Below are 25,796 nucleotides of genomic sequence, written 5' to 3' on the forward strand. Positions count from 1 at the left end.
CGAGCAAAAGCGTGGAAGTAAAAGAGAGCAAGACGTAGTGGGTGTTTTTGGCGGGCTTAAAAGCTCCGCTTTTGGACTTTTAAATTATAAGCACTTATTCGTACTTTTAGCGTAAAAAGTCGAGAAAAATTTATAAAAAGCTAGCATTCCTACCTTTTATTTCATGACTTCTACTTTTTTCTCAAACACTTTAATCACTTATACGTCTTAACTAACTTCTACTTCATTTATTTACTTTAAGTAAAAAGCACTCATAATAACAAGATGGAATATACAGGTAGAAGGTAGTAAAAAAGGCGGATTGGGATGGAGCAGAAATAAATATCTAAGCTAAAGCTATGAGGTGAGAGCAGAAGAAAGCACACAAGTAAGTCACGGGACGTTACAAGACAAAAACCTCCCTCCCTCCCTCCCCGCACAACTTGCAAATGAATGCAGCTGTAGCACAATAAAGGCCCCTTTCCCATTTCCAGTGCCGCCTCAGCTGATTGCTACATATGCTGCACCTACTCGTTTTCCTAAGTATATATTTAGTGTTGTTCTGAGCAAACCAAAGCTTCCAACTCCTTGATTATACTGCAGCACTTTCCATGGCACCTCCAGCTGCATCCAACACATTATTCCTACAATCCTTTGTGCTGATGATCATGTGTGCTTTCCATGTTCACACCCTTGACCTTGGCCTTCATGCTAACGTTGATCTCTCTCTGGTAATCTCATCTTCCCTTCTCTTATGCTTCTTTTCTTACTGCTTGCTTAATTAACATCGTCCTCTCATTATTTACTTACTTTCCCAGGCCAAACAATGCAGTAAAACTTGTGAATCATCCTTCTGCTCTGGTATCTATCTTCTTCTCAATTTCGCCTAAACTTACTAATTACTTGTTATGACTACTTGGTATCATTATAACTGCACATGTTATGTTGTAATATGTATGTATGTGAATCCAGTTGTTTGTCTATCCAAATAATTCAACTGAGTTGCTCAAACTGAGATTACCGCAAACAAAGGCCGTCAGTCATATTCAGCGTCAGCTAATACTGACAAGCACTCAACACCAAGCTTCACTTTTTTAATCTTATCCTGTTCCATGAATCAACTCACGCCCTTTATTTTACCAAAACGTGTCTCTGTGTGTGTGAAATCTGATTAGATTGTCATATTTTATGATGCTATTATTGTAGTGGCCCCGTTACTCAGATATGGCAAGTATTGTGGACTTCTCTACGGGGGATGTCCGGGAGAGAAGCCATGTGACGCCCTTGACACCTGCTGTATGAAGCACGACGCCTGCATTCTGTCCAAACAGAGTAACCACTTTCCTCTCATCTCCGCTGCTCTCTGCTGAATCATAACTTGATTACGAAATGATGGTTACTAACATTTGACATGCAGATAATTATCTCAACAAGGAGTGCAACCAGAACTTACTCAACTGTGTGGGGAACTTCAAGAAACTTAAAGGCAGATCATTTCCGGGAAATACCTGCAACACAGAAGATGTCATCAAAGTCATTACCGTGAGCATGGATGCTGCACTGCTTGCAGCCGGACGCCTTCCCAAACCTTAGTCACTCTGAATTTACAGAAACAAGCGTACTTGTTGAATTCCAAGTGCTTTAGTACAATGTTGTCATAGAGATCAATACACAGCTCAATCATCGGAAAGGGGATATGATTATCTTATCTAATTTCAAAGAAATGTTCAAGGGAAAAGAATCCCTTCAATTTGTTGCCCTCACCTATAATCTGTACATGTAGTTCCTGTCTTATCTGGGTTTGTTCAACCATTTTGTGATGTATCAACATACTGCCTTGCCTTCACTCAATATAAAAATTTGACATCATCGTAAGGATTTTAGTATATACAAAAGAATTCTGGAACTTGGGACAAAAATGAAGTTTGAAAGATACACAATTTCCAATTTGGATCTTGTCTTCATACTATTGCAGGAGACTGCAGGGCACAATCTCAACTAACAGTAGTGCAGTTTCCAGGCTGTACTTCTAACCAAATTCATAGATGATAGATTCAACCAAAATTGTTCCAGAAATATAATGAGCAAAGGCTCAAGCTGCGTCAACTCAACTTCCAAGTGTTTATAGATGAGAAAACACTGTGGACCTTGAGGTATAGTCTCTTATAGAAGGAAAGATATGTTTTTAATTTCTGAATTCTGAGTAGTGTACATGATTGCCAGTACTTAAACCATTGTTATCATCATCTCTAACAGTGTTAGGCGCATCCAGTGTTAACCTGAAATAAGCAATACACTTTTCTCCATTGAACCTAGCTGGACCTTTACACTCTTTTTTTGCCTGTATAAAAGCAAGGTAGATCATGTACGCTCTTAGGATGACAGAATCGATGAAGAATATATTGCACGTCAGAGGCTAATGGCTCGAACAAAGACACAGAGACACACAGCCAATAACAAATTCAACTAATATCAACCAGAATTAATCTGAGTAAATAGAACCAGTACCCATTTTTCAGCAGGTTGAGTTACAACAGCTGATAAATCTGAACTCTAAGAGATGTTTTCATAATGTCAAATTTATTTTTCAGTTAACATGACCAGACCACAAGATTCGAGCAACGACAGTCACACCGAGAGGTCTAATTTCTTTTGCATTATTTGCAGATGTTTACGGAGTAAAAAAAGAGAACCATCTTTCAGACAGCTGCAGCATCAGCTCAAGCTGAAAAAGTGATAAAACTACGCATATCCTACAAAGCATTATAAGGTCCACAGTATATAAAGAGCACCTTCGGGTGTTAAAACTTAAACGTGTAGACACTGGTAACTATTTTAAGAAAGGAAAGACCATACCATCTTCCACCAAAGCAAAATTGATAATAAAGTGTGGAAACCAGATCATAAATTCACAATGAACAATAAAATTATAAATGGCATCCAACATGAGTGCGAAGTTGGACAAGCAGTCAAGTTCCCTCATGTAAGAGATAAACAGGTTTGTTGGTCTGGAAGAAAGCCAGTAGTTATGCCAACAATTATTGAATCAAAGTACAGTACACTCAGATGAACTTCCTGTAGGGCCTCCCAGCATCCTCGTCCTGCATATGCTGTTCCAATAAAATGGTAGAATGTTAATAAACAAGTTATTTACAAAGCATGCTGCAATGTTAAAAATCATTCTTGAAAAGTTTATCAAGTTTAATTTCCAGAAGACTAAAGATCAATAACTAAAGCTCTTATTCAAGCAAAAAAGGGCATATAACATTGACGTTCCTACTTTCGATGTCCGAGCAAAAAGTGGCATATAAAATTGACGTTCCTACTTTCGATGTTCTCTGGCTGGAATAATACTCCCTCCGTCCCCTTTTAGATGTCCTTTTTGGGGAAAAAAAAGGTCCAAAAATACTTGTCTCATTTCTCTTTTCAAAGCAATTTTTCGAATGTTTTCCCAAAGAATACCCTTTGAATACAAGTTTCCATGTTTGACTACCACACATGTACACATAAATCAATTTAATTCAGTGCATTCATTAGGGATAGACAAGGAAACCAAATACTCAACTAATTTTTTCTTAAGATGCGTAATTTTTTCAGAAAGGACAAGTAAAAGGGGACGGAGGGAGTAGCAGAAATTGATACTGGATACTTTTAGACAATTAGTTACAACAAAGTAAGCAAAAACAATCCGTGTCAGCAAATTGAAAACAAAAATGTTGGTAGCAAATAAGTCATGGAAGATGGTAGCATATAACTCATATATAATACTCAAAGTTGTTAAGCTTACGGGAAATGAACAAATATTATTACCAATGTTAGTGTGAAAATTCAACATAGGTAGTACAACAAGTCAGCAACTACAGAGCTCTAACATATAGAATGGTATATTATTGGAAATGCAATGGATATAACACTTTCATTAACGAGATGCTGACATAACAACTATAGTACCAGCAATTTACCACAAAATGGGCATCCATGATGATTCAATCTAAAAGACCTCAGCAAATATAAATTAAATAGTGGTTTTGAATGGGGGTGAGGTAAAAGAAATTACAAGTTCACAAACCTAACCAAGTAGGCAAATGGCAAGTTACGTGCAAGAACATTCCTCCAAAGGCCAATTTGTCTTGTTTTACATTCTCTATTTAAATCCATAATAAATGATATTAGTAAAAAGCCTAGAACATGGGTCATGCAAAGACCTGGGTGTGATCTATGTATTAGGTATAACTTATAAGGCAACCCCTGTACAGCAATACAAATAATTTATGCACTCAAAAACACGTCAAAATAAAGTTACTTCCAAATGTAAACTCACATCCCGCGGTCAAATTATAGGTGCTGCAGTTTTTAGATTATAATGTCAAACATACTAAAGATATATAAAGCCCATGTAAATTTTTTACAACTGGTCATAAACCTCGTAAGGTGCTGTTTTTCGCAAATAAAATACTGAAGGTGCAGCTCTAAGCAATAAAATGTTTATAACTTTGGTTGACTTAGACCTAATATCTGTAGCAGTAGGTAATAAATGGAGGTAGAAAAGGAGAAATAATACAGTTGTGTTGTGTTGTGTTGGGGTGAATGAATACGGAGAGAATGAAATGAAATTTGAACTTTAATATAGTTAAATGTTTAAAGTTGTCATTGCTTCCATCATTCCATTCCTATCACCCTTGACTAGAGCTCAAACACCCTGATTTGTGAAGGAATGCTCCATCCTCTATCATTCAATTTTGTACCCTGATCTCATCATAAAAAATTTGCACCCACTCAATTTTCTATGTCTTCCCTTCTACCCCCTGTTGTTGCCTTTTAATTTCCATCCATTCACCCCAACCAAATGCACCATGAGCTAATTGGAATCCTTAAGTCGCACTAGCAATTTGCAAACAATTGGGACGACCAGACACACACATGATTGAGTTGAAAATGTCAAAAATAAAGATATAGATTCGGGGTGAAAGAGCAAAAACTTAATTGAGTTTGTGAAAAAGGTAGCCTTAGGAATAATGAGCAGGAACAAAAGTGAGTTTGCAAACAGGCACGGATATGTTAGTGGTAAGCAGAAATGTCATGTATAAACAAGCATAGAAGGTAGTAAAGCAAAACGACAAGAGGCGAAAAAGAGTAATCGAGAGATTACAAATTCTTTGACGATGCCCTTGTAGACAAGGACAGGAATGGCGATGCCGAAGATGCCGACGAGAGCAAAGTTACGGCGAGTCCAGCGGAAGTTATGCTCCAAATTCTCACGAGCGGAGCCCCATTCTTCGATCCATCTGTTCTTGTTTGCTTCCATGCCTCCACCCATCCTTGCTTAATACTCTCCCTCGCCTCCGACTTTACTTGTCAACGGATCAAGATTCGCCGCCCACTAAACAACAACCTTTTCCCCAACTTCCCAACACATACAAAATACATTTGCAATTTAAGTTAAATTTTCATTTTTCCAAATCTATTTTTCGTTACTATTGCTTTTTCAATATAAATTCAATATTTTGGATTTTAAAATTAAATTCAATCAAAATTTATCGATTTTTTTATTGGGCTGGATCAGAAATTTTTTATTTATCTAAATTTTTTAGATAGTAATTTACAATTTATGAATGGTGATGGCGCTTGGTAGGGTGTATATGGGTTGAACAAACTAACCGACTCGATTCAAATCGATTTTGTTTCGGTTGATTCATTGATAAGTATGCGTTTTTACTTTTTTAACCCAACGTATTCTAATTAAAGATGAAAAACATACTTTTCAGAAAGAGAAAATGAAAAACTTAATAAGTATATATGAATTTGTTCCTAACATTAAACTATATACTTTTTTGAGTATATTAGAGTATATATTTAATTTTTGATATTTAATAGTTAATTTTCATATCAATTTTGTTCATATTAGTAATTTGTCAAAATTGTTTGAAATTTATGAATCAAATTCCAAATAATTAAATGTAAAAAATGTCACGATATATCAGATTATTGTTGTTAATTCTATACAACGTTATCCTGACATAAAAGAAATATTAAAGTTAATATTATATAAGATTTACAAATTTATATTCAACATTTTAATGATGGTCAAACATGACTGAGTATTTTTAAAATATACACAGGAGATTAATTGAATTTATTTTTTATAATTTTTTTAATTTCAAATATGTTTAAATAACCCATCTAAATTAACTCAAATCGATCAATAATAAATAAGATTGGAAAAAAAAAACTAACTTAATTAAATTTGATTGCTAAAATGCATTTAGAGCATCTCCAAGAGACTCCTCATTTAAGCTCATAACTTGAGATTTGAGGAGGGAGAGGCAAAATGTTGCTCCAAGAGACTCTTAAGTGGCTCTTAAATCACTAAGAGTCTCTTGTTTCTCTCTCCTCTCTCCTCAAAGTTAAGAGCCACCACATGGCTCCTAAATTATTTTTTCACAATAAAAAAATCCTTCACTCCAATTCACTTCCATCTTTCCCTCTCTTTTTGTTTTGTTTCCCAATATAATGGAGCCCAATATGAATAAAATATGAAATAAAGAAGAGATATAGAGAGTATTGTTGAAGTGTACACTCTTAACTTTGTACTAAATTGCTAAGAATCATATTGTTTATATTATATCTAAGAGTCAACAACGAGGTTTTTTTGGAGATGCTCTCAACCGCATCACCTCACCCGAACCGTAGCGCAAATAGAGGCAAGGCAGGCGGGAGGAGTTTGGGCTGGACCTAAAAATAAGAAAAAGAAAGTATAAGTGATGAGCTTGAGCCCCCGCCCGGCCCAGCTGGGTTAGGGAAATTAGGGCAATAAATAAATATAATCGACGGGCAGCTGCCTAGAGCAGAAAAAGCGCAGAAGAGAAGAGAAGATTGAGATTGAGGTTGAGGATGGCATCAAAATTGACATTGAAGGCCAAGGGGAAGTCAACAAGCAGCAGCAAGAGAGGAGGTGGAGGAGGAGGAGGATTGAGCGACATGGAAATCCCCAAACCTCTCAAGGAATGGCCCACCTGGTTCCTCAAAAAGGCCAAGGTCGTCGCTCACTACGGCTTCATCCCCTTGATCATCGTCATCGGCATGAACACCGACCCTAAGCCTTCCATTGCTCAGCTCCTCAGCCCCGTTTGATTTTCCTTTTTGAGAATTAGCCTTATTATTATTATCATCATCAGTATAACCTTGGATTTTATATTTTCCAATAAGCTTTCATTGTGGATTATCATATATCTGTTCCCGTTTGTGTATTATTACCCTTTCCAATTCTTGTGTTTTGCTTCTTTTAGTTTTAATTACTGCTTGGGATTATTATATGTGTTACTTATCTATAAAGCTTTTCTAGGCGGTGCCTTGATGCTTTCTGATACAACTGGATTTACTCTATCTTTCTTCTTTATGATTTAGGGCACAACACAATATAAAGTCTTTTATCTTTCTCCTTTTGTATGTTATTTCTCCTTTTGTATGTTATGTCTGTAATTTTAACTTTAAGTCTCACATACTGCTTTCATATACACATCTACTAGTAGACTATTTCTTTCATTTTTGTTTCATAGCTATGCAATCTCAACTCCCACCAAGTTTGTTAATTTGATCATTGCCAGGATAGTCGGACCCTCTCATGCCTATTAGTTAGTACAGTATACCGGTAGCCATACTTATTGGGATGAACATCTCATTGAAGTCCCCCAATTGCTCAGCTTGTCAACCACCTGGTTTAAACCGATAAGTTTCTATCTTTATGTTAAATCGTCTAAATCTGATTGGTACATAATTTCAATTTTATTTTCTTGTGAAATTGCTTGCATATGCACATATCAATGTGTATTTCCGATGACCAAGTAACACAGTACCATCTTGACTTCATTTATTTCTTATGTTGTCAATATGGACTGATTTTCTTATGTGTGTTTGCCACAAATTCGTTGGTATAGTAGTATTATGATAAGCTACGGACTTTTTCTCCCCGTTTCTCTGAATATTCTGCTTCAATTGAATCTTTTCTGATTGGTTGTTTTAATTCAACTTACGATATAATGTCTTTTCTAAAAGATTGACATAATGTATTACTTAGTAAATACTGTGATTAGTTACAACATCTTCTGAGGAGATATCGCCCCTGTTTGGCTAGACTTATGTTGCCGAAATAATTACTTATTTAGAGAAAAAAAATTGCATATTTAAATAATATTTTCTGGAATTAAGTTCTTTGAGGGTGTTTAGTATTTCTGATGTGTAGAAATAAGTACATATTTTCAACAAAAAGTATATTTTAAGGAATAAGCTAAATACCTAACTACCCTGCAAAAAATTAAAGTGTCGTTAGAATTTTTGTGACATGAGGACGGGACGGACTCTTAAAATGTCAATAAACACACAATTTATCATCAGTATGTTTATTTTTTAATTCCGGCCAAGTAAAGAAACTAGTACAATTTAGATATACAAATGCAAGTTTGTATTTTAATACTCACAATAACAAATAATAATCTAGATTTAATATAAATGTGTGTGTATAATTCTGATACCTGAGGTTGTTTCTACAAAACATAGGGCGTGTTTGGTTGAGAGAAGCAGAGGCTGCTTCTTGCTTCTACTTCTCTTAGACCCGTTTGTGTAAAGAATTAGAAACATTTTTAAGAAGCTGAGAATGCTAACTTCTCTCTAGCTTCTCTCTCACAGCTTCTGCTTATTTTCCAAACATTTTATTAGCTTATTTACTTCTCACTTTTACTCCACTTCTTTACTATAAACAAGAAGTCACTTATTTTAAGTTAACTCAAACAGTTTCATAATTTGATGATTATACATCCTTTTTAAAAGAAGTGCTTATTATTTGAAGTAATTTTTATTTTTATTTGTTTGGATAAATTTTTTGATTTTCGAATTTATGACTACGAAAATATTAATATAATAATAAATTATATAGGTTATTTTCAAAGTGGTCCTCTATGTATTTGTAAATCAAATAAAAATGAAAATAAGTTGTAAAAAATGGTTTGGATTTTCAAATTCTTATAAGTCGAGAATCCTGTAAGACCTAATATTAAGTGATTTGTTCATTTTATTGGTTGTAAGACCTAATATTAAGTGATTTGTTCATTTTAATGGTTGTATTTCGACAAATATTATTGACATCTGAATAGCAAATCGTAGTGATTTATTAGGAAAATTAAAAGGAACCATCATTTCGTCGTGAAAATTATTCTTGCATAAGAGAATTAAGCCCAAATGGTTAAAGGCTTATCCTTTGTTGGCATAGGTCTTGAGTTTGACTCTGCCTCACCTCGAGAATATCTTAGACCAGAAGCGCTTATTTTTTTTGGTCTCAAATATACATAAACTGTTATGAGTCTTTTTTCCCAAATCCATCACAATTAGTTATCAAAAATAACAAAACACTTAAATTCAAAAGCTTGAATATATATTCACATAAAATACTATAGGTATCATTATTACAGTAATAATAATAGTTCTTTGCTGAAAAGTAGAGCAGGATTGCATCAAAAATAATTTTTTCAAATAATAATTTTTGGTTTCACCTCTTACAAAAAATTATCATAGAATCCATTACAGAACCTCGTCAAAAATTTTATTTTTATAATATTGCTCAAAAATATGTATATTAAAAAAATATCAAACTATTATTTGATTCTATTAAAAATCCGTTTTCTTCCATTTTCTTGTCTTGGAAGTTGCTTGAGGAGATTCCCTTGAAGAGAGCCGGATGACGGGAGACCTTCACGTCCGGCTCGCCCTGGCTCGAAGGGCGGGAATATCCCGACCGGAGCGGAGCCAAAAAATGTGAGCGCCCTGCTCCGTAATATTTTTTGGGCTCCATAACATTTATATTTACTGTTTCTTTTCTTATGAACTAAAATAGGTATACATATAAATTATATATTAAATTTGTTTTTGTTTCTGAAAAATATAATATTTTGTTAATATTATAATTTGTTAATTACAAATGAATAAAACGTGAATTTTAACAAAAGGAAAAGAATATTTTTTTCGAACAATAATTTTTGGTTTTAACTTTTATAAAAATTATCATAGAATTCATTCCAGAATCTCGTTAAAAACTTATTCTTTTACAATATTGCTCAAAATACATATTAAAAATTATCAAATAATTATTTGATTTTTTTAAATACCCCCTCTTCCATATTCTTGTGTTGAAACTTTGCTTGGGCTCTGTAACATTTGTATTTCTTGTTTTTTTTTGAACTTAGAGCAAGTCCAATAGTGCCCTAAAATCATGTCCTAAATCAAAATTTAAGGCATTTGAAGTAAAATGGTGCTCTAACAATATCTTAGTGGTGCCTCAAAACACTAGGACAACTAACAAATACCTTATTATTGAGGCACAATCATGCATGCCCTGAATCATTTCTATCAATAAAATATTAGCTTACTCACATTCCAACACACCTCTCTTCTCTTTCTTTTTCACTTCCCTCCAACAATAATTCAAATATACTATTATTTAAATAATAAGGCACAATAATAAGGCATGTTGTTGGAGTTGTTATATTAAAATGATGTCCTAAATCACTAGGACATAATTTTTTATTATATATAGAAGGCACTTGGTAGGACATTGTTGGACTTGCTCTTAAAATAGACATAGTATGCATATATAAAATTAGTATACCAAATTATATATCAAACTCATTATTCTTTCTGTAAAAATATATATTGCTAATATTATAGTTTGTTAATTACAAATGAATAAAAGATGAATTTTGACGAAAGGACAAGAAAAAAAAATGAAGGGAATAATAAATTTTCCCCCGATATTCTTTTAGCAGTATAATAATCTTAACCAAATTATAAGACGTCAGGTGAGAGAGATGAACAAAAACTCGCATTTTTTATGTTAAGGTAAAGTGATGTGATTATAACAAAAATTGACATTGAACTACACACACTTGCAGAGTATTAAGGACTCTAATATCTGAATTAAGTGAGTTTATTTATATTTGCTCTCTCTCCTCGTAGGTTTATCTTTTTAACCTCCCCAGCCAAGCTATGATTTTTCCTAGCTGAACCTCTTCATGTAAATCCTTCAGATCTTGTAAGTTTCTCTTATTTTTCTTGCCCAGATTTTGTTTTAGATCCATATTGACTTCAATATGTTCACTTGGATGTTAATAATTTATTTTGTCACTTTGTATCTGTCTGGTCTATAATTATACAAAGGTTGTACTTTTTCATGTTTTCTTGAATCTTATTACGTGGGTTCTGTTGAATGTCTTTTTTTTTTTTTTCCGGGGATTTGGATGGTGACTCTTGTTTTCTTCAGGTTACAACTAATATTTCAATACACTATTTCACTACCCAATTTAAGGTTTAAGCTATTTAGTTTCTTTAATTATTAGTAGTATCTAGCAGGCAGAGCTTCTGGATTACCATTTACTTGACTGCCTTGAAAAGGTAACTTTTTTTAGCTCATTTATGTTTTTTCATGCCCCATCTGCAGCATAGTGACCACAACTTAGCAGCTCATTTAGGGTAAACGCCCAATTTGCTAATCGTTGTCTTGTTAGAGGTGACTAAATTCTCGAGATGCAGCCAAGTCTTCCCAAATTTACCATCAAGCTAAAAAGAGAGCAAAAAGTTGTTGAGGCTATGACATCTGCCAAAACTCACCGAGATTGCAAGATAGGGGAACAGATCAACATCATTGCCCCAAATTTTAGTGGTGAGCAGGAAAGCAATCTTGATAGACGTGCACAAGACACTTCAACTGAAGAAAAAAAGGATGATTGCTCAGATGACGATCATCAAGATTGCAATAATGCTCAGAATCAGCTTGTTGTTTATAATCCTGCTGATGCCGACTCTGATGACATTGGATCTCAATCTTCCCGAACATACTCCTTACAGAACCAGGCTTACAAAATTTCACCATCTGTGGGAGCTTTTACTGTCCAATGTTCAATCTGTTTCAAATGGAGGTTTCTTCCGTCAAAGGAGAAATATGAGGAAATTCGTGAACACATTACGGAGCAGCCTTTTGTATGTGAAGCAGCTCGTGAATGGCGTCCTGAGATATCATGTAATGATGAGCCTGATATTAGACAAGACGGAAGCAGGCTATGGGCGATTGACAGGCCTAATATTGCTCAACCCCCTCGTGGATGGGAGCGGCTGTTAAGGATTAGGGGTTTTGGAGGAAGCAGATTTGCAGACGTGTATGTGTTACTCACATTCTTTTTCAGTTTTGTTTAGGTCTTGCCATTTGCCTCTTCGTTTCAGTTTAGAAGTTGAGATTTGCTACTTTCAGGTATTATATTTCACCATCAGGCAAGAAACTGCGGTCCACGGTTGAAATTCAAAGGTACTTTTGTATGCTACATTTTAAGCTCAGGATTAGAGTAATCATATCTTCCAGATGTCATATGGTCTTTGTCTTTATGTTACTTAAAGTACCGCAATTGTGCGAAAAATTAATATTGACAAAATAGGTTTAGAAAATTGGGAATTCATGCGACATGGTTAGCTCATAGCACACCATAATTACCTTTACCTTTAGTGTTTTTAATAGAGGTAATTGCATATCGCACCCCTGAACTATCGTTCAAAAACGATATTGTATTCATACTTTGAGAAACTCAACTCGCACCTCCTATCTTTACATTTCAAGAACGATACGCACCCCCCTCCGTTAAATTCCGTTAACTTCCGTTAAAATACTCCCTCCCTCTCAATTTACATGTCCCTTTTACTTTTTGAGGAGTCAAATTGACTAATTTTTGACCAACTATTAGAAAATATTTATTTATTATTTTATGAAATAGAAAGTTACATATTAAAATAGACTAAGATTTACTTTTTGAATATATTTTTTTAAAATTTTTGTTTAATTAAGCTATCCCCAAGTCAAAATGATTTCACATATCAAATGATTTTAAATTTTTAGTGATATGTGTATTAAGTACTTAAAATATACACTAATTTAAATATAAAAAACAAATATTATGTGATATTTATTATAAATAAATACATTTTTATTAAACAAAAATTTAATATGTAAAATCATTTGATATGTAAAATCATTTTGACTTGGGGATAGCTTAGTTAGACAAAAATTTTAGAAAAATATCATCAAAAAGTAAATCTAGTCTATTTTAATATGTAACTTTCTATTTCCTAAAATAATAAATATATATTTTCTAATAGTTGGTCAAAAATTAGTCAATGTGACTCCTCGAAAAGCAAAAGGGACATGTATCTTGAAACAGAGGGAGTATTTTAACGGAATTTAACGGAAGGGGTGCGTATCGTTCTTGAAATGTAAAGATAGGGGGTGCGAGTTGAGTTTCTCAAAGTATGGGTACAATATCGTTTTTGAACGATAGTTGGGGGGTGTGATATGTAATTACCTCTTTTTAATATCCTTACTAACTTTATTATTTTTCTCTTAGTCCTTGACGTACTTTAACATTGTCAGAGGGATTCAGTCTCCATTTCGAAATACTGTACAAATAAATGTCGTGACCTCTTATATGTCGGTTTCTTCTAGTTTGCCAAGTGTGCCTCCAATGTAGTTGGCCTGCCACCTTTAGTTTATTGTGCATTTCTTTGTAACAAATGGTGCTTCCTTGGGTTGTCAAGTCGAGAACTGACGATGCTTAACTACAATATTCCTTATAATGTTTCCACTGACAGGTACTTGCTTCAACATCCCGATGAGGCGGAAGGAGTTGCCTTATCTCGATTTTCTTTCCAAACCCCAAAGCCTTTGCAGAAAAACTTTGTGAAAAAACGTACGGACCATGTAGCTTCTCCTGATGGGAGAGTTAATGGGACGCTTGAATCTTCTCAAGGTGTGTTAGTAACCTGTGCAGACAAGATGTCTTTTATCCTATAAATTAGTATAAGTGTAAAATGTCTAAATCGCAGACATTAGATTGTATAAAAATGGTTTTTAAAATAGAAGAGTAGGTATGTAGTAGTAGAAATGTATCTGCCCTTGATTAAGGACTGATTTTACACTACTTATTGCAGGGAGTCCCATGTCATGGACACGTCCAGAAGCAAATGCAGAGTTGCAGCTCGAAATGGTAAATTACACTGCTCCTGTTGTTGAACCGACAGATCATCGGACTGCTCCTTGTCAGGACCCTTTTCTTAAAGCCATAGATCGACCAACCAAGAGATCGAAGCAACCAAGTGGTCATATGTACAATGCTGGTTGCACGTATGGAAACTTACAAAAATATGAAGGTAGTAGAACCTAGACAGGGCTTCAACTATATATGTCAGCTGTTTATAATGCAGTATGTTTAATACAGTTGCCCTTCTGTCAAAGCTTGTAGTGCAAGACTCGTTTATGCCTGTTCTTCTTTATGTAGTATATTCTAGTACAATTGTTGGTTCATTGTTATGAATAGAAGATCTGTTGTTGAACTTTGAACTAATATACATGGTCATATGTTTCCTATATGTGAATTCTGGGTGTACCAACTATTTTCAAGTTGTTTTATCTAGAAATAATTATTTTTTATGCATGTTAGCTTATAATCATATAAATGATGAACTACTTATTGAAAACTTCTACGGGGACTCGCTTTTAAAAAAAAATATTCAGATGATTATGGTATAAAATTTACCACTACTTACTTCTGTTCTTTATTTTTGGTGATGGAATGGTTTTGAATTTTAATTTGTTATTTCTATATGCAACAAAGAATTAGATGCAAGGTGTACATCGAAATAAAGGTGGTCTAAATACTTTTAGTAGCACGTCACATTGTTAATCACAAAATTGTTTTGTGGTTTTAGTTTGCTGTTTTTCTGCTTTTATCTTTAGTTTATTACTTTTAAATTAATTATCTGAAATTCCCAATCAATCTTTTTGCCAACTGTTCAATTTTATCCTTCTCTGTCTTGGCTTTTTAGGTTATCTCTGTTAGTTGTTTTTTTACATATATTTGTATTGAAATCCTTGTTAAAACTTCACCCGGGTTTCAGTTAAATTAATTAATTATACCAATTTTAAGAGACTTTATTGGTGGGTTTGGTTTAACAAATGATGAGTATCAGTATTGGTTTGCTCCCTTGTGTATTAGACCATATATATGGTGCATTTTGCATAGGTCAAAAGTCAAGTTTAGCTTTTTTCTCAAAAGGCTGGCTGGCATGAAGCTTGATCTTAGTGAAAGTATGATCAAGCAGCTTACCCTTCTCGGAATTGGCCACCATAATTGGTTCTACCCAATTGGAAAACTGTTTGGGAACCCAAGGCAGCTTGTTCAAGAGAAGGGGTTTCCAGAACTCCTCGTGATTGGTGCTTTTTAGATCATTACCTCCTGGAAGTCAGAGTGCGGATACATTTCTAGCACTGAAAGACGTGGGACGACATCATATTGCAGGTATACTACTAATGCTGGAAATTGTTATTGGTTTTTTTTTCTTGCAGTACTATTAATACTTGTAGTTTAGCCGTAGTAAGTTATCTTGTTCTAAAGGATCAGCACAAGGGAAAATTTCTGGTCTAACAAACATATCATCACATCCTAGTTGCATCATTAACGCAGCATCTGTTGGAGTCACAATGCCTCCAGTAGCAGCATGCACAACAGGAAACCTTCCCCATTTGCCTAGTCTGGGCTTACTATGCATTAGAATCTCCAATTTCCTTGAAAAGTGTGAAAAACTTTATCTTCATCCATATCGATAAAAATTAAAACCTATGTTACTTGAACTCATCTCCGTCCTATTTTTGGACATGGGCATCGGGAATGGTAACGATGCACTAATAAACAAGTAGGGTAAAAATTATTCATTAAAATCATATAACCAAAAAACTCACATCTAACATGTATTATGAGAGACTTTGCGATTTAGGTGTTTTAAGGTTTTCTCATCCCATCTTCTCATCCTTCTCTTTTGCATCCTAATTAGCACTTAGCAGCAATGTCGATGCTGTTGTTTTATGCAGTTATGGATTAAAGTGTGATAATTTTTGTAAATACAAGCCTGATTATTTCCCTATTATATGTGAAGTTATTATAACAAATGCTTTCAAATTAAAAACCATATAGTTTTCTGGTTAAAAAATGATTTACATTTATAAATATATCATCTGAGCCTAGAGAACAGAGGGAAGTTATTTTTATTATAGGTTAAAGTGACTAGTGTTCACCAAATCTGGTAGATGAAGAATGAAAATATAGACTTTGCAGACTTGTAATCTAGTACAATTGATGGAATTGTGATACTTTCGATGAATTTACACTTGTTAATCAGGATTAGTCTGTCATGTGTATGTCAGTATGTGGCTGTTTAGGTTTGCTTATTTGGAAAAGACAAGCACAATTCTCCCGCATAAAAAGTACCTAGTTGTGTTGTGTACATGTGCCTGTTAGGTTTAGCTTAATTTGATAAAATTTGCACTTGTCTTTTATCAAATTAATATATTTTTGACTATTTTTTTTTACTCCAAATTCATTTGTTTTGATAAATAAATTTTATAATGGAGTATCAATCATCAGGTGTAGAATATCTTATTGGTATCATAGTATGTAAGCAATTAAAAAGTGCTTCTACTTATTTACACAAACGGTTCAAGAAAAGCAGAAGCCAGAAGCAACTCCGACTTCTGCTAACCAAACAGGCACATAGTAAAGTTCTGTTAAGACCACTTTTTATCGGAGACCTCGGAGAACATGCATGTTTTGCAAATAAAACATTGCAAAACTTATAATTTTGCAAATCATATTCAATGAAAATCATTTTTTAATTAAAAATCTTGAAAAATCATACTCCTTCAGTTCCACCCAAATGATTATATTTGGGTGGGGCATAGAGATTAAGAAAATATGTAAAGTAAGAGTATGAAAGAAAGAAAAGTGAGGATAGTGATGAAACCATTTGATATTTAATACATAAAGTAAGGATAGTGGTGAAAAGTAGTGGGGGTAGTTGATTTTTATATTATAAAATTTTACTATACTTAATAAATTTTGAAATATAGAATGGATGGGACATCCCAAAAAGGAAAGTGTAAATAAATGGTTGAGACGGAGGGAGTATATGTATTGCGAGGAAGACATTGCAAGACTGGACATTGCAAAACATAGGTTGTGCAAAAGAATGTCTGGCTTGCAAAACGTACATTATTTTTTGGATTTTCAATGAAATAGCACTATTCAAATAACATACTTTATAAAATATAATGTTGTTAATGTTTTGGTGCAGAACATGCATCGTTTCCGAGGATTCTGATAAAAAGTGATTTTGGAGGTCTCCGATAAAAAGTGGTCTTCATAGAACTTTACTCTCTATATCACAAACCTCCTTAAAATACAATATAAAAACTAAAAAAAATCTTAAAATTATATTTAAATATAGCAAAAATTGTATTTAAATCGTTAGGAGATGTAGAATAATTATAGTGAAGTCAGATTGACATGAAAATTCAAATTAAAAATGGAGGGGATTATGTGGGATCATGTGTGGGAGGATGAATTTTAATTGTGTGTGGTGACTTCTAGAAGGCTTGTAGTTTGTACAGTAATTTGGTTAACTACACAACTAAAAACCTTCTTAAAATAAAAACTAAAATAAAAAAAATTCTGAATCACATCGAAATAGCACATATGATATGCAACTGAAAGTTGGGAGATGAATAAAAATACCATTAAGTCAGATTTCTAAAAAACTCACCGTTGACGAGAAAAATCAAAATAGAAACGGATGAGATTATGTGGGTTATGTGTGGGAGAGCGTATTTTAATTGTGTGGAGCGTATTTTAATTGTGTGGTGACTTCTAGGGGCCATTAGATTAGATTCGTCCAAGGGCTTGGATTAAATTTATTTAAAGGCTTAGAATAAGTTTGTACAATAATTTGGTTTGTATTTGAGCAATTGCTTATATATATATATTTGGTTTTTAATGTTCTTGGTCACCAAGAGGACTGAAATTCAGAAAGAAAAAAAAAACGAACTGGGCCTGAATTGTGAAAGCCCTGAACCAGGACCGAAATTTGGGTTCGCTTCTCGGTGAATTGGGAAATTCTAATATGGTCAATTGATGGAATGATTATTCTTCTGTTTCCGAACAGGATTTTTTTATCGATACAACCCTTCTGTTTCAACAACTCCCCAAGTTGTGATCCCCCCGCCCCGCCCCTCCCCTCCCCTCCAAAAGGTGATTTTAGTAATTACCAAGTATAAGTTATTGTCCAGCAGTATCTCGACCCAATATTAGGCATCTTGCCCGGTGGAAAAGCTACATCTAGTTCCGAACCAGCGATTTGGTTGATATCCAGTGTTGTTTTTCAAGCGTGGAAGTCACCTAATTAGAAGTTGTCAAAATTTTATAGCGATCAGAGCTAACCACAAGGTATTCTTTTCTCTCAGATTTGCAATTACATATGAATTTGTTTAAATTGTAATGATCCTCTCATTTTTAGGAAGTAAGGGTAAAATTGAAATTACATTTTCGAATTTAGTGGTTTCAACGAGACCCTGCTGTCTACTAGCCATCAATTCTTCTGGGCATATCCCCTTGTACTCAAATCTTGTGAGTGATCCACATTTTATACGGGTATACTTTGTTTAAGATACAATTTAACTGCAAATTTTACTTATGTATCAAGTTCGGAGTTCGGTGCATTTAATAGTTTTAATTTAGTGTCTACTATCTACCTTATGTGATTCTGATATGTATGTATGATACTTGCACAAAATTTTCTTCAAATTTGGTATTCTATCTTGATGAGCTTTTGCCTATGCAAGTTACAAGTATCATTGTTTTACGCAAATTAAGCTATTAATACTTTCTAATCGATAGCTTCAGGATCACAAATCTCTTAGATTTTAGTACCTTCAAAAGGAAACTTTTTCTCTGGGGTTAAGCATCAATCTCATGATTAATTACGTCCAAATATATGAGATTGGTCACCATTTGCAAACATTACCTAATATAATCCTTAACTTCTTTTATTTGTACAAGTCGTTTAAGTCGACTGGAATTAAAATTTTGAAGGATTGAACAAATCTACAAGTTTCAAGCTCGACCTCTCAAATCCGTATCTTACAGATCTAGAGGAAAAAGTCTATGTTTCTCCACCACATCTTATCTCATTTTCAAGCAGTTCAACACATGCCTCTGATTTACATATCCATATGTTAGGGTTTACATCTGATAAGTGCAGTTTAATTCAGTTATTTGTGGTTGTAGTTGTTTAGGTTTCTAGTGCCTATGTTATTTATATATATTCTAGAAATTGTTGTAGGTGTATTACTTTTTGCAGTTGAAAGGATGGAGATGACGAAGTGTGTGTGTGTGTGTGTGTTTTATTATTTTTTTCTTTTTGCAATCGAAGCCATGTAATTGCTACGTCATTATGTGACTTTTAAATCACTGCCGTGTCAGTCGCCTGACATGTTGGTTTGGGCATTGAAAATTCAACTGACTCTTGACCGGTTTGTGCAAATTAAAGAAGTCGGTGACTGGACTGAGTCATATTTGTGAAAAGTGATGAAATTGGTAGAATCGTATGAAATGAATACCAGATAACTCAGGGTATTATTATGGGTAGGGGGTGTGATTATTGATTGCCATGACCATTATTCATGAGGGAGGAGATATGAGTCTTGCCACTAGGCAATCAACAAAACCTTGAATATGCAATTTTTTTAGTCCAACTAATTTCAAAAACCCAGTCATGTTATATGCTGATATCATTACTCTCTCAACCTTCAGTGCGGTGATTGTTGCTTGAAATTCACTTGGTTTCTTTAATTGACTTGTACTCTGCTATGTTATGTTCTGTAATAATTTATAATTTTACTTAAAGATACAGCTTCAACTGCAGAACTAATTATGACATTATAGTATTAGCAACAAGCCTTTTGTTTGATTGGCAGTTATTTGGGGTAAGTGCATGATTAGGTTGCCATGTCTTGTTACAGGTTATTAGGGTACTTAAGATGGATCCTGAAATAAATCTGCAAGATCTTCACCCAAAAAAGAGATGGAGGAGTGAGTTGTATGCTCAATTTGTTCTTGCCTGGCAGAACAATAATCAGTTACCTGCTGAAGGCACTCCAGAAAAAAATGTTAATAGCTTGGATGACAATCATCAGCTGGCTGTTTATACTCCTGCTGACGCTTCTGCTTCTGATGGAACTGTTACTCAACCTCCACAGAACCAGGCCGGTCGGATTGCGCCATCTGTGGAAGCTTACACTGTCCAGTGTTCACTCTGTTATAAGTGGAGGCTTATTCCTTCGAAGGAGAAATTCGAGGAAATCCGTGAACACTTAATAGAGCAGCCTTTTGTATGCAGAGCACTTTATCAGTGGCGTCCTCAGATATCTTGCACTGTTAAAACTGATCTTCAACCAGATGGTAGCAAGTTATGGGCAATTGAAACGCCCAACATTCCTCGACCCCCTCCTAGGTGGAAGCGCATTTTGAAGATCAGGGCTTCCCAAGGAACCAGATTTGCAGATGTGTACGTATTACTCTACATTTTTTTTTTAAATATGGTTTAGTCTTAATATCTGCTGCTTCGTTTCAGTTTAAAAGTTGAGCTTTTCTTTACTTTCAGGTATTATTATACACCATCGAACAAGAGACTGCGGTCCACAACTGAAGTTCAAAGGTACTCTTGTCTCTTAGGTTTGTTTTCAGTTGAGCAGAGCGTTCAAAAACTTGCAAATCTTTATGTTTGGTTTAAATGATAATATTGATGAAGTGGTCCAAAAATTATAGAGTAAAGTGACATAAGGTCCTTCTACCATAAAACATGGCCGGCGCACCAACTTGACCTCTTCTCTGTAGTGTTTTCGATATTTTTCAAACATTATTTAGATTCTGTTTGTATTTGGGCATATTTTTAAGAATGTAAATGTTTGCTCTATATTAACCTATCGTCATGCAAATTTCGCAAACTATTGTTATGCCAATGGGCGCTCAGATATAGATGGTTTGCTTCCCTTCATGTTATAGTACAATATGTTTAAACAGTTGAACAACGTTGTGTTCTTGGCTTGAGTCCAGCACTGACAGTGCCTATTTGCAATATTCCATATGGGATTACCATTCACAGGTATTTGCGTGAACATCCCAATGAGGCGGATGGAGTTGACTTGGGCCAATTTTCTTTTAAAATCCCACTGTTGGTGAAGGAGAAGTCCTTGGAAGAACATACCACCCGTGTTTTACAAGACGGTCGCAAACGCCGCAGGATGCCTTGAAATGGAGGAAGAAAGGAGTGATCTGTATCCAATCTGGATATGAATATTGAAATGGGCTACATAGAGTTGGTACTTTAGTCGTGTGACATTTGAGTGATTGTTGAAGACTTGGCAACTGCTTTTGATGTAATGACATGTAAACTGTTAGTCTCCTTGTGAATTCAAGAGTAGAGCCATTTTCATTTTATCCAATCGACTTTCTAGTTAGTAATTACTATAATTTTGTATAATAGAATATACAGATATAAAACCATTTCTTTACATAAAATGCTATGGGCGTCATGTGTTTTGTGAGAGGAGTTGTTGGGGCTTGTTTCATATTTACCATGACATTTCAGCTAATATACACATTCTGTGATTCTGTGATGATGTTTTTTTTTTTTTTGGTCACATCTGTGACGATGTTTTAGTTTTGCAAGGTTGAAGCATCTTGGTAGTCATTTTGTACAGCCCATGATAAATTCCGTGCTCTGCTAGACTAAGGAACAAGATAAATTGGCGAATAACTTTTGGAAATGCAGATGCTATGATATTATCAAGCATGTAAAGAATAAATTAGGTTAAAGAAGATGATGATGATGATGATGATGATGAAGAATAAAGAGCGAGAAAAGCATCTTTACAAAAGGGAGCGGTGCTCAGTGCTTAAAGATAAAGCAAAAGCTTAATGACTGCCACAATTCTCTGCTCAACTGTATTCTTACATAATGTTTTGCTTGGATTCCCGAATATCATAAAACTTGCGTGATTCAGAGGAGAATTATATTCCAAACTGCGGTTTTTGGAATAGACATACAGGGGAAAATGATCATACAAATCGTCCCACTCAATTTGTTCATACTTAGCACTAAGTATAAATATCCTTGATCGCTGGAATATTTTAAAGAGAAAGAATAAAAATTGACATCTCTTTGTCATCTCCATGGGAGCATCAGGCATATTATTCTTGCTAAGTGCATATAACTACTTTTGACTAACACACTGGCATTTCTACACGAATGCGTTTAGAGAGAGAGAGCAGCTAGCTATCTTTATACTAAGCAGAAAACAAACTCCATTTTCCCCTCTTGTTCCTTTCTACAGTAGCTTTCTATCTGTAAAGTACGACTACATTACCCTCAATCACACCATCATTTACTGCCTACATTTGGCGATACAGATGCCAAGAGTTTTCATTGCACCCAAAAAATACTCTCTGTTATTATAAGCAAGCAAGCAGAAGCTTCTCTAAACCTCAGGCAATGCAAGAAAGGTAACACAGTGATGCAGATTTACAGCTGACTTTGATAATAGTGAGCAGGCCTGACACGAGGTCGATGCACGTTATTCTATTAAATTATTATGGGAGAAGAAAAGTTTGCGATCAGTCCAACAACAACTAGTAGTAGAATTGTTACCTCGAAAGCTTTATTCTGAAACTACTATCTTCATCCTGCCAAAAACTTCAAATCGTATGTTATGCTAACCTAAGCACCCCCTCCCAATTTAAGCCACAGTAGCCCTCTTCGTTTCAATTCTTGTTGAAATTGGCCTCCAAGCTAATAATGCATTAGTACCTGTCATAAATACCATTCTGAAGCTGAACCCTCATCAGCCTCAGCGACAAATCATCTTCGTTTCAGTCCCCTCGCTCATAGAATGACTTCTCCTAACCAAGATGACTTTAAGCTCAAGGACACAAAACCTCAGCTAGGGGAACGATGGCCACATGGTGGTGTACGTGGTGGAGGGGGTTGGATAAGCAGCGAAAGAATCACCAGCACTTACGATCTTGTGGAGCAGATGTACTATCTGTATGTTCGCGTTGTGAAAGCAAGAGATCTTCCTCCAAATCAGATAACAGGGACATCAGATCCATATGTTGAGGTGAAACTAGGAAACTACAAAGGGAAAACCCAGCACTTTACCAAGAGATCAAACCCTGAGTGGAAACAAGTGTTTGCATTTTCAAAAGACAAAATTCAATCTTCAGTTCTCGAAGTATTTGTGAGAGACAAAGATATGGTGGCTAGAGATGATTATTTGGGAAGAGTTGTTTTTGATATGAATGAAGTGCCTACTAGGGTTCCTCCAGACAGCCCTTTGGCACCTCAGTGGTATAGACTTGAAGATCGTCGAGGCGAGAACAAGCTAAGAGGAGAAGTCATGCTAGCCGTTTGGATGGGAACCCAAGCTGACGAAGCCTTCCCGGATGCTTGGCATTCAGATGCTGCAACTGTTCAAGGAGAGGGTGTATATAGCGTTCGCTCCAAGGTGTATGTTTCTCCCAAACTTTGGTATCTGAGGGTAAATGTGATCGAAGCTCAAGATGTAGAATCAGCAGACAAGAGCCAACTCCCTCAGGTTTTTGTCAAAGCTCAAGTTGGGAATCAGATACTTAAGACCAAGACATGCCCAACAAAAACGACGAATCCCTTCTGGAACGAGGACTTAATCTTTGTAGCCGCAGAGCCCTTTGAAGAACAATTAGTGCTGACAGTGGAGAATAAGACAGCCTCAAGAGATGAAACCGTGGGAAGGATACAATTGCCGCTGAACATTTTTGAGAAGAGACTGGATCATCGGCCTTTTCACTCTCGTTGGTTTAACTTAGAGAAGTTTGGTTTCGGAGTCTTGGAAGGAGACAGGAGAATGGAGCTCAAGTTTTCAACCAGAATTCACCTCAGAGCATGTCTCGAAGGTGCATATCATGTACTAGATGAATCAACTATGTACATTAGTGATCAACGGCCTACTGATCGACAACTATGGAAGCAGCCTATAGGTATTCTTGAGGTAGGTATATTAAGTGCTCAAGGGCTTCTTCCAATGAAAACAAGGGATGGCAGAGGAGCCACCGATGCTTACTGCGTAGCAAAATATGGTCAGAAATGGGTCAGAACGAGGACAATAGTCGGCAGCTCTAGTCCGAGATGGAATGAGCAATACACATGGGAGGTTTATGACCCTTGCACTGTGATCACTATAGGGGCATTTGACAACTGCCACTTGGGAGCGAACGAGAAGCCAGGTGGAAAGGACTCGAGGATCGGGAAGGTACGGATCCGATTATCGACCCTCGAAACTGATCGCATCTACACACATTCCTATCCCCTATTAGTCCTTCAACCATCTGGGGTAAAGAAAATGGGCGAACTCCAGCTCGCTTTCCGCTTCACTTGCTTGTCATTAGCAAACATGATCTACCTTTATTGGCACCCTTTGTTGCCAAAAATGCATTACCTTCATCCTTTCACTGTAAGCCAGTTGGATTTTCTGAGATTTCAGGCCATGAACATTGTGGCAGTGAGGCTTGCCCGAGCTGAGCCACCACTACGGAAAGAAGTTGTTGAATATATGCTTGATGTAGATTCTCACATGTGGAGCATGCGAAGAAGCAAAGCAAACTTCTTCAGGATCGTTTCACTGTTTTCTGGGGCTATCTCTTTGAGCAAATGGCTCGGGGAAGTTTGTCACTGGAAGAACCCCATCACATCAGTTTTAGTCCATATACTATTTTTCATACTAATCTGCTTCCCAGAGCTTATTCTTCCAACTATATTTCTTTACATGTTTCTCATTGGAATATGGAATTTCCGATTCAGGCCACGACATCCACCCCATATGGACACTAAACTATCTTGGGCAGAAGCCGTTCATCCGGATGAACTAGACGAAGAGTTTGACACTTTCCCTACATCCAAAGCTCAAGATGTCACCAGAATGCGATATGACAGGCTACGGAGTGTGGCAGGAAGAATACAGACTGTTGTAGGTGACATGGCAACGCAGGGAGAGAGATTTGAGGCTCTGCTCAGCTGGAGAGATCCGAGAGCAACATGCCTCTTTGTAGTTTTCTGCCTTGTCACAGCCGTTGCTCTGTATGTAACCCCTTTCAGAATAGTCATTCTGTTGGCAGGGCTGTTTGTACTAAGACACCCCAGATTCAGAAGTAAGCAGCCTTCGGTGCCTAGCAATTTCTTCAGGAGATTGCCAGCTCGAGCAGACAGTATGCTTTGAGAATACGGAGAGTGTTGGTGTTTTTTGTTTGTGTTTCATTCTACTTGTATTTTATTTTGCTTCAACTCAAACCTTTTTTAACACAAGGGCATGATACGCGACATTTTTTGCCACATTCACATTCATTTGCACAAGTAAATAATCTAGTGCAAACATAAGTCATAACATGCTGATATCTACTGAAATTAAGGGTATTTGCTGTTCATTGTCAAAAAAATAAAAAGGGTATTGCTGTTCTAGTGTTGAGACTCACAGCCCATGATCCATGAAATTCAAAAGGATGCAGACCGTAAAATATTGGTAAAGTTTCTAAGATGTGTTGGACAGAAACCAGTAGATATCTCTGGAGTTTACATGTCTACCAAGATTGACTCGACAATCAATACAAAAGAAAAGTGCTAATGCATCCAAACAAATCATCAAACTAATCAAACATTCAAACCTGTGACACAATGCCACAACATTTGTAGATAAAGTTTTGGGATAAAATTTGATGTCTGTAGCATTTACTCAGTTTAACATTTACCATCTAAGACTGCGGAAAACTGTTTGTTAGGACAATGCAATGCAACACAGTAATGCAAGTAAAGATATAAAC

At 35.5% G+C, this 25,796-nt stretch overlaps 6 protein-coding genes across 7 annotated transcripts; 5 read left to right on the top strand and 1 right to left on the bottom strand.

The window, feature by feature from the left end:
- Positions 1-304: 304 nt before the first annotated feature.
- LOC108219696 (phospholipase A2-alpha) lies at positions 305-1,848 on the top strand. The gene is made up of 4 exons (XM_017393197.2): positions 305-710; positions 798-840; positions 1,186-1,311; positions 1,397-1,848. Exons 1-4 carry the CDS (start codon positions 591-593, stop codon positions 1,570-1,572), a joined length of 465 nt encoding a protein of 154 aa, XP_017248686.1. The 5' UTR covers positions 305-590; the 3' UTR covers positions 1,573-1,848.
- A 991-nt stretch (positions 1,849-2,839) lies between these two features.
- LOC108219697 (uncharacterized) lies at positions 2,840-5,400 on the bottom strand. Its single transcript, XM_017393198.2, has 2 exons — positions 5,129-5,400; positions 2,840-3,089 (listed from the first exon to the last, which is right to left on the bottom strand). The coding sequence occupies exons 1-2, from the start codon at positions 5,294-5,296 to the stop codon at positions 3,042-3,044; spliced, it is 216 nt and encodes a 71-aa protein (XP_017248687.1). The 5' UTR covers positions 5,297-5,400; the 3' UTR covers positions 2,840-3,041.
- Positions 5,401-6,703: 1,303 nt separating this feature from the next.
- LOC108220618 (mitochondrial import receptor subunit TOM7-1) lies at positions 6,704-7,343 on the top strand. The gene has a single exon (XM_017394431.2). The coding sequence runs from the start codon at positions 6,871-6,873 to the stop codon at positions 7,108-7,110; it is 240 nt and encodes a 79-aa protein (XP_017249920.1). The 5' UTR covers positions 6,704-6,870; the 3' UTR covers positions 7,111-7,343.
- A 3,435-nt stretch (positions 7,344-10,778) lies between these two features.
- LOC108222716 (methyl-CpG-binding domain-containing protein 2-like) lies at positions 10,779-21,498 on the top strand. Of its 2 annotated transcripts, XM_017396605.2 has the most exons (10): positions 10,779-10,863; positions 10,981-11,056; positions 11,462-12,176; positions 12,269-12,322; positions 13,654-13,811; positions 13,993-14,211; positions 15,084-18,335; positions 19,910-20,454; positions 20,551-20,604; positions 21,052-21,498. In XM_017396605.2, the coding sequence occupies exons 3-7, from the start codon at positions 11,548-11,550 to the stop codon at positions 15,128-15,130; spliced, it is 1,107 nt and encodes a 368-aa protein (XP_017252094.1). In that variant the 5' UTR covers positions 10,779-10,863; positions 10,981-11,056; positions 11,462-11,547; the 3' UTR covers positions 15,131-18,335; positions 19,910-20,454; positions 20,551-20,604; positions 21,052-21,498. The 2 variants fall into 2 exon arrangements, with proteins under 2 accessions (XP_017252094.1, XP_017252095.1); XM_017396606.2 differs by lacking the exon at positions 10,779-10,863 and having other exon boundaries at positions 10,882-11,056; positions 15,117-18,335.
- Positions 19,928-21,199, top strand: LOC108222718 (methyl-CpG-binding domain-containing protein 2-like). Its single transcript, XM_017396612.2, has 3 exons — positions 19,928-20,454; positions 20,551-20,604; positions 21,052-21,199. The coding sequence occupies exons 1-3, from the start codon at positions 19,928-19,930 to the stop codon at positions 21,197-21,199; spliced, it is 729 nt and encodes a 242-aa protein (XP_017252101.1).
- Positions 21,499-22,164: 666 nt separating the features above from the next.
- On the top strand, positions 22,165-25,317 carry LOC108222715 (FT-interacting protein 1). Its single transcript, XM_017396602.2, has one exon. It carries the CDS (start codon positions 22,838-22,840, stop codon positions 25,196-25,198), a length of 2,361 nt encoding a protein of 786 aa, XP_017252091.1. The 5' UTR covers positions 22,165-22,837; the 3' UTR covers positions 25,199-25,317.
- The last annotated feature ends 479 nt before the right edge of the window (positions 25,318-25,796 follow it).

Source organism: Daucus carota, chromosome 5 (assembly GCF_001625215.2).
Source record: "Daucus carota subsp. sativus chromosome 5, DH1 v3.0, whole genome shotgun sequence".
Taxonomy (NCBI): Eukaryota; Viridiplantae; Streptophyta; class Magnoliopsida; order Apiales; family Apiaceae; genus Daucus; species Daucus carota.